The sequence below is a fragment of the Giraffa tippelskirchi genome, chromosome 5 (assembly GCF_054371585.1).
Source record: "Giraffa tippelskirchi isolate mGirTip1 chromosome 5, T2T-mGirTip1v1.2.pri, whole genome shotgun sequence".
In the NCBI taxonomy this organism is placed as follows: Eukaryota; Metazoa; Chordata; class Mammalia; order Artiodactyla; family Giraffidae; genus Giraffa; species Giraffa tippelskirchi.
This window is the reverse complement of record NC_137279.1, coordinates 118,356,885-118,369,382: the sequence shown is the minus strand read 5'-3', so window position 1 is coordinate 118,369,382 and position 12,498 is coordinate 118,356,885. Positions and strand designations below refer to the sequence as shown.

Sequence of the window (12,498 nt, the reverse complement as noted above, 5' to 3'; positions counted from 1 at the left end):
GATTCATAACTTGAGCTTTTGTCGAATGAATTATATCTTAAATTATGACTTAGAGATTCTACTTAAGCCATACAAATCATTTTATAATTTATAAGCTCAAATAAAAATTTAAGCTTAACAAAAACAATGGTAAATAACTGGGCTTTTACATAAATCTTTTTTACTTTTCTTTCCACTAATGTAGAATGACCAAACTAATGGAACTGGCAAATCTTCAGCCCAAAAGACCAAAACCAATAAAGCAGCGCCATGTGAGAAAAAAGAGAAAAATAAAGGATATGTTGACTATACCATCATCTGCTTCACACAGGTAGTTTTGTTTTATATTATACGATAAGGGTTCTTTATATACTTTGTTTAATTGCTTAACTGAAATCATTTCTCATTCTGACTTTTATCAGTCCATTTGGTGTACCAATGATTTCTTATTTGCCAAATTCACAAGTATCCCTAATTTTCTCAAAGTTCACCAGCATTTGATACTGTTGACTATGCCAGGTTTCAAAATTATCCACCTTTAATTTTGTTGTTTCTCATTTTAACTCTGTCTCTTCCTCTTTTTCTTCCTACTTTTTTCTTTTGTGACTTTCACTCACTCACTTGTTTTTTAAGTATTGGATTCCATATATTCCTGTCTGTGGTCATTTTCCATTCACACATTTTTACTACTTGTTAATATCATTAATTTTTATGATTCACCTGTTGTAGCTGATAGATTCTAAATCTCCATCTCTAGATTTAAACTCCTGAGTTCCAAAGTCTTTATTTCCAGTTTCCTATTTGTCTACTCAATGTCTTGTATGCACTTAAGGTATTATTCAAAACAAAATTAATTTACTTTATTTCTTTCTCTTCCTGTGTTGACAGTTTTGATAATGGCATCACCAATGTGCTTATATGAAAGTTTGTTAGTTTTTCCTAACTTTACTACCTGATATCAAACATTTTTTTTTGCTTCAGAGTACCCTAGCAGGTAAAAGTTCACATGGCTTAGCACACAGGACTCACCTTTAAATATTTATTAAATGTGTGATAAGTTCTATGCTAAATATTGTGGGGTTTGGAGCATGCTTCCAAAGCTCAGTGCTACCTTTTCAAACAGTGAGTTAATAGTCTTACGAGCAGGTAAAACATACGCACAGATGACTATTGTATTAGCAATTATAATATTAAATGATATAACAAAATGTAACTGAGAATGAAAGGTTATGAGAAAGGAGAGATCACAACCAGTTAAGAAATCTGGAAGGACTTTAAGACAGAGGAGACAGTTTGAGCTGGGCTTGAAAGAAGAGAGGCAAAAATGAGTCAGGGAAGAGAGATCCAATTTGAATAAAAAAGTACATTTCTAAAGGTAAGGCAGTTTGATGCGTAGGAATAGAAATGATGAAAGGGAAAGCTAGAAGGATGTGGAGAAACCTGCCTTAAATGTCATGTTACAATATTTGAATACATTGAAGGAACCGTTTTAATACCACTGACATTAAAAAACTAAAAATTTCTCTCAGATTTTATCTTACAGTAAGCTTTCAGGAAATATACTGATGTGGGGTGATGATCAAGGCTATGAGTATGAAAGAATTTTATTAGATATAAATTAACTTCCCACTATGTCTTAAACTTTGTGTTGCTGCTGCTAAGTCGCTTCAGTCGTGTCCGACTCTGTGCGACCCCATAGACGGCAGCCCACCAGGCTCTGCCGTCCCTGGGATTCTCCAGGCAAGAATACTGGAGTGGGTTGCCATTTCCTTCTCCAGTGCATGAAAGGGAAAAGTGAAAGTGAAGTCGCTCAGTCGCGTCCGACTCTTAGCGACCCCATGGACTGTAGCCTACCAGGCTCCTCCATCCACGGGATTTTCCAGGCAAGAGTACTGGAGTGGGGTGCCATTGCCTTCTCCGAAACTTTGTGTTAGAATAGAGAAATTGCCAGTGAAATAGTGTTTATTACTGTGTATTTTGTTTGAAATGTATTATCCCTTTTGACTGTTTATCTGACATTGTGCATTGACAAATTTTTTTTTTTTAAATTATGGTAGAAATTATTAGCCTGTTTGCTATGAATTTCTGTGTACTTAAATATCTTAATGAAAACTGCCATTAATTGCAGTTTTAATTCAGCTTTTCTACAAGGTAAATTTCCTTTGAACTTGTAAGTAACTTCATAAATTGAGAAGAGTTTGTTCAAATGATGTTTTTACATTTTTAAAGGAATGGGTCTTTAATCTTTGGATTTTTTAGAATTATTTTCTCACTTAAGTGTACGTAATGTGCATATTTCCCACCTATATATGTTTTGACACCACAGTCCCATGCTTTTAATCTCTATAACAGTACCAAACAATTAAAAATTAATATAGTTGACCCTTAAACAACATGGGTTTTAACTGTGTGGGTCCACTTATATGCAGATTTTTTCAGTAAATACTACAGTACCACATGATCTGAGGTTGGTTAAGTCCATGGATATGGATCCATGAATACAGAGGAACCATGGATATGGAAGGTTGACGAAATTACATACATACAGGTTTTTGACTGCTATGGGGACAGGGCCCCTAACCTCTTGAGTTATTCAAAGGTCAGCTGTAATGTGAACCAATTAAATTTTCCAGTGGCTACATTAAAAGATGAAATTAATTTTAATAATGTATTTTATTTAACCAGTTATATCTGAACTGTTATTTCAAAATACAATTAATATAAAACATTATTGAAATGTTTTACATTTCTTTTTTTCCACACAAAGTTGTCAAACTCTGGTGTATATTTTGTACTTAGAACATAAGTACAGATTAGAACGTAAGCAAGATTTCAAGTGCTTATTAGCCACATGTGGCTTATGGCTACTCCATTGGCCAGCATAGATTTATTATATATAGTATATAGAATACAGTGCATAAAATGCTTACATTACACAGAGAATGAACTTTTTTGCATATTGGCCAATATCCTGACATGTAGAATCAATAGTCCTAAAGTTCTATTTCTGTCATTTACTGACTGACTTTATGCAGTTATTTAACATCCTTTAACCTCAAACTCATTACTTGTCTAAACTAAGAATTTAATAATATCCATATGAGAATAGTTGTTAGGATTTTTGAAGTATTAAATGTAAGTTACTTTGTTCAGTGCCTCAAGTGTGTTTTATTAGTGTTAGCTTTTTAAATTTAAAGTTAATATGAAATAATGTTTTTCTCAAAATTTTGTTTGCAATTACAAAGTAATGTTACAATTGTTTATAAACAGCAATTTACATCCAGTGTTGTTACCTTCGGATGTATTTGACCAACCACAACCTGTAGGTAATAAAAAAATTGAATTCCATATATCTACTGACATGCAAGCTGCATTTAAGAAAGATTTAGAAAAGCAACAAAATTGTGAAGAAGAAAATTGTGGTAAGCATATTCTAGTTCTTTAACATGCTATGTAAAAATTTTTCTTGGTCAGTTTTTTGTATTAGTGTTAAATTTTATATGCTTCTGTTTTTAGTATTTGTGAGTATATTTAAAATGTGCAGTTAGGTCTTCATTAGTGTCATGGAATACTATTCATTTTAAACTTTTTAAATAAAACTAAAATTGGTGCTAAATGTGTTACCTTTTACTAGTAATTGTGTATTACCTTTTACTAGTAATGAACTCTAGGATGAAATTTAGTCTGGTTTTTGCTGATGTTTATTTACACGAAAGATACAAGTGTTTCTTGTATTGGATTATTTTTCATTGCTTACTAAATGTGGGATGCTCTGTGGTTTTATTAGTACAGTTGAATTACTGGTGAGGAAAACAAGCTGTGAAATCCTTTGTAGATTGCATGTAATTTTTTTTAATCCAAAAGACACGGAAGGTTGTTAAACAAGATACCATTCTTAAGTTTAAAGATAATATATTGATATTACAGATTTTTTCCTGCTTATTTTAAACATTAATTTGATATTATACTACAATGGCATTTCTTTATTCTTTTAATTTTTAAAATTTAGAAATAATACTAGCCTATAGAAAATATAATCAGAACAGAAGCCTGTGAAATTTTACACCTCAAACCCCACTTTTCCCTTCTGGCTACTTAGAGATAAGCATTGTTAGTAATTTGATATGAAGATAGTCCTTCCAGATCTTATCCTATGCTTGTGTATAAACATTTTATTTTCTCTTCTTTTTTTTTTAAATAGTCATCATAGGTTACTTTTTGAGGATGCATTACACTCCACGGTATAGTTATATCAATATTTCATCAAACTCTATTGATAGAAGTTGAGGTTTTCATTTTTTTATTATTACAGAAATTCTGGTATGTACATTTTTATACATACATATTTAAGCACTTGTATGAATATAGGTAGAGTTCTAATAAGTATTGCAAATGTACTGAATGAATAGCTAGTTTTAAGTCTTGTCTCTCTGATGATAGTGAGAACATGTTGCCTTTACAGATAGCTCTTTTTTTTGTTTCAGTGTCTGTATTTGATGGCTAGTCACATTTTGACACAAATTTCTGTTTTTTAAGCATAATTTGCTCAAAGACTTAGACCTTATTGAGGGCCATGGCAGTCATCCCATTCTGCATCAATGTTGAGTAATGGTGAATAAACAATGAAAACAGTTTTAAAGTTTCTTTTCTTACTGATGCCTTTAGGCCACAGGAGATCTCTTGGAACAATAGTTTTTCTACATTAGGAGGAGACTTTTAAGATCCTAAATGTGGCATGTTATTTGCATCATTTTCATAGCTTTTTAAGGTTGTTTGCCTTTTTAGGTAGTATAACTGGGAATTTTTCTACTGCATGTTTAATCCTGTCCTTCCCAACCCTCTACCCCAAATCAGTTTAACTTTTGCTGAAGCTAAAATTCATGCTTTCTGAATGAAATTCATTATATTGCTATGTTGTGAATTAAAAATTTGTAATTTTAATTTTCCTAATTGAGTAAGTGTGCAAATACATATTTTTCCTGACCTCTTGTAGGACCACCATTAGTATTGACCTTTTTTTTTGGTGGGGAGAGGTATAATGGATGGATTTTTTTTTCTTAGTGTCCTCAAATGGAAGTGTCTTATTTTATGATTTTCATGTTATAGTGGTAGAGTTGATTAGTCATGGTAAAAACCATATGGCCTGCAAAACCTAAACTATTTACTGTTTGAACCTTTATAGAAAAAGTTTGCTCACCCCTATTTCAAAGCATTGAGAAAAACACCAAAGAGTGCTGGAAGATAACATAAAAATTAAAAATGGAAAAGAAAAACCATTTTGAAGGGAAGATTTTTAATGGCTAATGTCAATGTTAACTCTTAGACTTGCCTGCTACTGAAGCTGATGCATCTAATGTAGGATTTGGAAAAATCTTCCCCCAACCAAATTTGAACATCACAGAGGAGATTAAAGACGACTCTGATGAAATGCCATCAGAATGTATTTCTAGAAGGGAGTTGGAAAAGGGCAGGATTTCTCGAGAAGGTAATTTCATGACATAAACCAGAACTTACTTTCTATTTTACATTTCTTTGGCCCTTCAGAAACAAAACAAATCTCTTCGTGTTATTTACCTTAACTAAAGCATGTACTTCAAGACATCTCTTCAGTTAAATGTTTTTAATCATCACTTTTGGTTTTTAGTGCTCCTACTTTATAGGGAAGAAAGTATCACTCAATACAATGTTCCCAGAGTATATTTGTTGGGAAGAATGTTTTCATTTCTGAAACTTTTATATGACATCTTAAGTCAGTGTGACCAACAGTCTGGAATTTTGTATTCAGGATACAGTTGATAGACCATCACAATACTGTGTCTGAGATGTATGCAAAGCAGTTGTTTGTCTAAAAATATAGTTTTAACTCTTTGGTAATTAAAAGCCTGTGTTTATGAATTTTATATCCTAATATGATAGTTTTTTACTTCTAATGGATTTTTCCTATTTTAGTATATCTTAAAATATTTGGGGGTTTTAGATTGACATGTGATACATTATAATTTTTTCATAATAATGGGAAACAGACTTCCACATAGCATTTTTCCTTAAACATTTAGTTGTCAGGAACACATTTCAGAGACTAAATAGAAGTAGCTACATAGAGATTCAGAACCCACAGTTTGTCTGAAATACTTGATAACTACATTTTGAGTAACTTATTTTACATTTGAATATATTGGTGTCTGGTACTTAGGGAGATTGACTTTAATCAGCACAATAACACAGATGTTCGATAGCATCTTTATTTGCTTCAGTCTTTCAAATAAAGTAACTCATCTTAAAATTAAGCTTTAAAGGGTTTTAATGAAAATATTTTATTGGATACATTTTAGTTATTCTAGATGCCTGAAATTTTTTAACTTATCACTTTAGATTTTTAATGGGTATTTTTATACCATTAGTAACATTAATTTCTATGATTTTAACATTTTCTTAATGCTTGTTTTGTCTATTTAGCAGTTATATTTGAATGCTGTTAAAGTTTTTCTTCAAAAAATTGATGAAGCTGTCTTAATTTTATACTCTTGTCTTGGTTTGTTTTTATGTAAGACATGGAAACACTTTCAGTTTTTAGAAGTTACGAACCTGGTGAACCAAACTGTAGAATTTATGTAAAGAATTTAGCTAAACATGTTCAGGAAAAGGTAAGTTGAAATTTATAAATTGGTTTTATTATTTTGCATGTTTTCCCCTGGTTTTCCTTATTAGTCTTGTCTTTGTTGAAATTCTAGGACCTTAAATTTATTTTTGGAAGATATGTTGACTTTTCATCAGAAACACAGCGGATAATGTAAGTGGCATGTATATTCTCAAATTATGTTTTGTTTTTAATTTGTTAGAAAATTAACCCTTTTTTAATATCATTTTCCCTTTAGCAATTAAAATTATATGAAGAAATTGCTCATATCTGTTGCATAATTAATCTTTTAGACATCTAGATCAGGATTCAGAAAATTTCTTTTTAAATGAACAGACAATAAAAATTTAATATTTTTATATTAAAATATTACAGTATCTGTTACAACTACTCAGTTTTGTCTTTGTAGCATGAAAGCAGCTCTAAGCAATACATAAATGAATATTAATGACTGAGTTCCAATAAAACATTTATAGAAACAGGCTTCATCATAAATTCTAGACTTCTTCCCTAACCCTAAAGCAGTGGTTCTCAAACTTTAACCTGCCTAAGAGTTTAGTAAAACCTTTTCCTTGGTCCATCCCTAGAAAGTCTGGTTTTCTAAGCTAAGATAGGGCAGATGAATTTTTGTTTCTAAAAAGCTCGTGGATAATGCCACAGCTGCTGGTCCAAAGATTAGATTTTGAAAACTAGTGTTTTAATGACTAATCCAGGAGTATATGGTACTAAAGCCAAAGTGTTTTAGATTCTTCCTGTAGTGGTAGCTTCTCTTCTTTCAGTTGGAAAGACTTTCAATTTTATGAGCGCAAAAGAGAAGGATATGATTGTAAATGATTTAAAAGCTAATGTTTGAAGTTGAATTTCCTTCTTTGAAATTTTATAATTAGTTAACTCTAAAATATGTATGACCTTGGCCATATAAATTAGAACTAAAAATTAGAAAATGTAAGGAGGGAGACTCTTGAATGGAAGTTAGAGAAGTGATGAATTAATGTAAAATTAATATTATAAGTCTTAACCTGGGCAATGTACTTCTTTACATAAACATGCACTGTGTTTTAAAATTGTCCGTTTATATTCATTAGTGGCAGATACCTCTTTTTATCAGGATACCAAAAGTTATTTTGCTGAACGTGCAAAATACTAACCCTTGTTCTTGTTGCCTTTGTGTAAGTGGAAAAAATTTAAAAATATATACATTTGTGTGTGTGTGTATATAAATGTATGTATGTCAGACACAAATGTATTGTGTTATTGTGTGTGTCTATATACATATTGCATGTGCGTGTGTGTGTGTGTGTGTGTACACACCGTGTTTATGCATCCTTTCTATTTCCAGTATTGCCTCCCATTAGCATTTGAGAGGAAAAATAATTCTGTATTGAGAAACTGTACACATCAAAATGATAAATTAATAATTGTTTCCTGTGGGACTAGTGTTGTGAATTTTTTAGAAAAAAATTTAACTGCACATTTTGATTCTTAAAAATTCTTTATATGCTTTTGCTAGTCTCATAGACTAAGTGCTAGGCAGTACTTTAGTTGTAAATTATAGTCTGTTTTTTAAGTAGTTTAGAGTATAGTTTCCTCCTCCAAAATGTTGACAGGTGAATACACTAAGGAATAATAGACAAACTTGAAATACAAAATCTGGTTTGTGTTTTTGGCCCTAACTTTAGCTATTAGTGTAACACTGAAGAATTCACTCAATCTCTACACATCGTCTGTAAAATGGTGATTTTTGACTAGGTGTGATCAATAAGGTCCCTTTCTCCTCTGAAATTCCATGTTACTTTTCTATAGTTTCTGTCAACCCTTTTATTCTTGGTTGTATAGTTGTTTTTGTCACTTGAGTAAACAGTATTAAATTGGCTGCATAAAACTTTTAAAAAAGAGAGATGAAAGAAAAACTTACTTTTATAGTTGCATGTAATATGAATTTTTTAAATCACATATACTTTTATGATAGTTAAAAAATAATAACATCATCAAACATATATTACCTACTTATGAAAACAATTTTAAAACGGAGTATAAAATATAATTTTAGAAAGCCTAAGTAATGTGCTAATCAGATAGTGTAGTCATTTTTATTCTGAAATAGCAGAATTTTAACTTAACACATCCCATTCACTTCATCAGAATTCTTTGACATTCTTTTGAGTCAAAACATTCTTTCTTCCTTGACTTCTAGGTTTGATATACGCTTGATGAAAGAAGGTCGCATGAAAGGACAAGCTTTCATTGGACTTCCAAATGAAAAAGCAGCGGCAAAAGCGTTAAAGGAAGCTAATGGATATGTTCTTTTTGGAAAACCTATGGTGGTTGTATCCTTCAAATTAGTTGGTTCCAGATTGAGTTTATAGCAGAAAGGGTATAGTTGAAACTAATTTTTATATTATGATTTGGAAATCTCAACAGCTTGCATTCCAGCTTGAGAATATTCAGTTATAAATATTTATAATATAAACATTTGAGTCAGATGACAGTGTTATTTAGGTTTTTATTGGAAAATAAGCATAATGAATCTATTAAAATCCAGCCAAGTCTAAACATTTTATTTAATACTTAAAATATATATACTCATGCTAAACGAAAGATAGTACAGTATCCAGAAGTACGTTAGAATCCTTAAAAGGAAGATAGGATTCATTGTAGTTCAATTTTATATTTTATTGTATTATAATTATTCGTATTTATGTTTAAGAATTTTAATAACAATATATCATTGATTAGCCATCATGCTTTCTGCAGTTAATGCAATTTCAAACTAGAAATCAGTGGGATAAATGAAGGAGCAGAGGTCTAGGTGTAAAAAATGACTATAAAAAAAGGGAAAATTTTTTTGCTTCTCTGCCAGATCATAGACAGCTAGGAGGCAGTCAAGAAAAACTGATGAATGACTGAGTAGGAAGGCAAATAGAGAAATTAAAAACCCTGCTCCTACCTTGCATTAGGATGTTCTTGATAATTCTTTAGAAAAGATTCCGTTCATGTTTGTGAAGGAAACCTTAATTTTTAAATATTAGCAATTTGCTCGATCTGCTAGACCAAAACAAGATTCTAAAGAAGGAAAAAGAAAGTGTTAAAAATTAGTAAAGGTAAGTGTGGAAATAACATACTAAAAGGGCAAGACTTTCTTGAGAGAAAATTAAGAAAGGATAACAGCTTGAGTAATGTTTTTAAAGGATCCATCACTCTGACTGTCTAACTGTGCTGTTAATTTTCATTAAACTTCACAATTATGGAATAAAGCTCATTTGTATGTAAAAAATTAAATTTGGAGAGAATGAATTTTATAAGGGCAATGTATCTTTATTATTCTTAATTTACTTTCTTTTCTTAGAAAAAAGCAGTACTTCCTAAATTTTAACATGTATTATAATCACCTAGAGAGCCTGATAAAACACAGATTACTGGGTTTCCTCTAACCCCCACACAGAATTTCTGATTCAGTAGGTCTGCAAGGGTGTTTGGCCTTGGGTAATCAGTTTTCCTAGTTTTCCTGTGAAAAAAAGATTTTCTAGAATACTGAACTTTTTAATGCTAACACTGGGAAAATGTCTGCCAAGTCAGGACAAGTTGATTACCCTTGGTGGGACCTGAGAATTTGCATTGCTAATTACTAATTGTCGTCCTCACAGAAATATGTCCATATTTTTTGGAATGAAGTATTTCATCTTTCAAATAAGTAATTTTAATTCATAATTAAGTAATTTAGTAATTAAAAATGGTAAAATGAAGCATTTTATGTCAACGTTGATTTAAGAAAGATGAGTGGAAATATATTCATTTTGTTTTAAATCTTTCTGCTTTAGAATAATGGAAGAACATGAATAAATGGGCCAAAATTACTGATGGCTAAGCTGAAAAAATTATATAAAGAAAGTTTTGCTAATGTTTATTCTTTTGGGAGGCACCTTGAATATTTGAATTTTGTAGTAAAGTATCTATACTGGTATAGTCAGACATCTTACAAATACCTTAGAAGAACAGATGAAAATAAACTATTTTCTGTGTGTGTTTAAGAAAAAACATTTATTTGTAAATCTAACATGAAATATGAGAAAAAAATTAAACTGCATTCTGCTGTTCTTCTTTAGAAGCATCCCTGCGTAAATACTGCTGTAATACTGTCATACAAAGTGTATCCTTTCTTGTCGTATCCTTTTGGGGCAGTGTTTTTTTTATTTTCCTAGAAGTGTTTTCTCTCTCCCCAACCCACTGATCCAGTTTAAGCAATATATATATATATTTTTTTACAATGTATTGAAATTAAGTATTTCTAAAATTATCTGTGTTGATTGAACAAACCTTTTATGTGGTTTTTAGATTTGTTGCTGAATTTTCTATGCTATCCTTTAGGTTATGTAGTTTTTCCAGAGAAAGTTAGTGAATCAGGTCAACTTATTTACTTGGGGAATGGATACATTTGCTTTAACACAGATTTTAGTCTTGCTTCTTCTATTTATATATTTTCTAAGTCTAATTCTGTAACATAAATGCTTTCTCTTTCATGATGTATCTGGTTTAGGTGTTCTGTATAACCTGTTATAAAATTTGACTGGGCAAAAGGGATTTTCCCTCTATAAAAAGTACATATGTTGAAAATTTAAATAACTGAATTTCAGTGTGAATTCCAAATAAGAGTAGCAGACAGCGGAGGTTTTATTATTGAAATCTCCTTTGAGATAGCAAGTAGAGGTGTCTTTTTTCCCTTTCTTTTTCTAAACAAAATAAAAGGATTAAGGAAAAAAGTAACAGAGGAGTAGACATAAAGTTGACTCAGGGTAGCACAATAAGTGGAAAGAAACAGTTCTGGTAGGTATGTAAGAGCAGTGGTTTCTAGACCAGTTGATAATCAGAACCGCCCAAACAGTGGTTCTCAATTTTGGCTGCGTATTAGAATGACTTGCAGAACTTTAAAAAAAAAAGATACTAAAGGAAAATAATAAAGTATGTTGCTTGGGTTTCTTCCCAGAGTTTTGTTTTAATTGGTCTGGATTTCTGCATAGGTAGCAGTATTTTCAAACCTCACAGAGTATTGATTCCAATGTGCAACCAAGGTTGAGAACCACTGAGGAAGGATTTTTATACGTAAAGATTTCTGGACTCTATCCTAGAACTGATAGATGAGAATCTCTGGAATCAGGACCAAGAATCTAATTTTCCCTTAGTGGTTCTAAGGACTGACCAATTTGAATACTGCTTTGTTAGATTAAACAGATTACATGGATCCAAGACATCACCCTAGCCATCTAAACTTTCACTAGTAGGAAGATACAGCATTGGAGTCTTTACATCACTTTTCTTGCAAATCCTACTAATAGTACTATGAAAACAATGCAAAATTCTGTTGTTAATCATTATCACTCAAAGAGTACAAAAAGCAAGAGATACTGAAATTGCTGTTGCTTTTTCTGTTGGCACAGTTAAAATTTTTATTTTTTAATGTTATAAGTCAGTTTATATGCTGTTAGATAATTAAAATTTTGTTGCACTGACATGATTCACTAATTTTCTAAATATAAATTTTCTAGCTTTTAGTTATTTTAGAACTAGTGAACTATTTAATCAGTATTTTTAATGAATTTTTATGGTGTTTTAGGTTCCTTTTATCTCTCAAGTGCTTTCCATCTTTGTGGAGATGAAATTGACCACCTGGACTATGGAACTGTGCGTAATAGCTTTTAAAGTGTATTTAAAAGTTAAATCTATATGCATTTAAATCAGTTTATTAGAAGTCTATCACATGTATTTTAATCATCGTCCTCATATAATAAATTATTCCTTCCAATCAAAATCATGATCTTAATTTTTCTTTGTTATTTATATGTTGAGGAAAGTGTAATTTGATAATTACATAGATTTTTTACCAAGTA

The 12,498-nt window shown here is 31.0% G+C and overlaps 2 protein-coding genes across 11 annotated transcripts in view; both read left to right on the top strand.

The window, feature by feature from the left end:
- RNPC3 (RNA binding region (RNP1, RRM) containing 3) overlaps positions 1–12,498 on the top strand; it is a 42,101-nt gene that overhangs the window by 15,108 nt on the left and 14,495 nt on the right. For 2 of the 10 annotated variants that reach the window (XM_081492922.1, XM_081492921.1), the window contains exons 8-15: positions 185–310; positions 3,250–3,401; positions 5,303–5,464; positions 6,529–6,623; positions 6,711–6,769; positions 8,811–8,943; positions 9,646–9,717; positions 10,720–12,419. In XM_081492922.1, coding sequence (XP_081349048.1) covers positions 185–310; positions 3,250–3,401; positions 5,303–5,464; positions 6,529–6,623; positions 6,711–6,769; positions 8,811–8,943; positions 9,646–9,705 — 787 coding nt within the window. In that variant the 3' untranslated portion in view covers positions 9,706–9,717; positions 10,720–12,419. Of the gene's footprint in view, positions 1–184; positions 311–3,249; positions 3,402–5,302; positions 5,465–6,528; positions 6,624–6,710; positions 6,770–8,810; positions 8,944–9,645; positions 9,718–10,719; positions 12,420–12,498 lie in introns of those variants that run through there. The other 8 variants (XR_014054564.1, XR_014054562.1, XR_014054560.1 and 5 more) reach the window with 8 other exon arrangements.
- Positions 12,225–12,498, top strand: part of LOC145507099 (alpha-amylase 2B-like) — a 60,617-nt gene continuing 60,343 nt past the window's right edge. The window contains exon 1 of the mRNA XM_081492925.1: positions 12,225–12,292. The gene's annotated coding sequence lies outside the window, so the exon portion shown is untranslated. The remainder of the gene's footprint in view (positions 12,293–12,498) is intronic.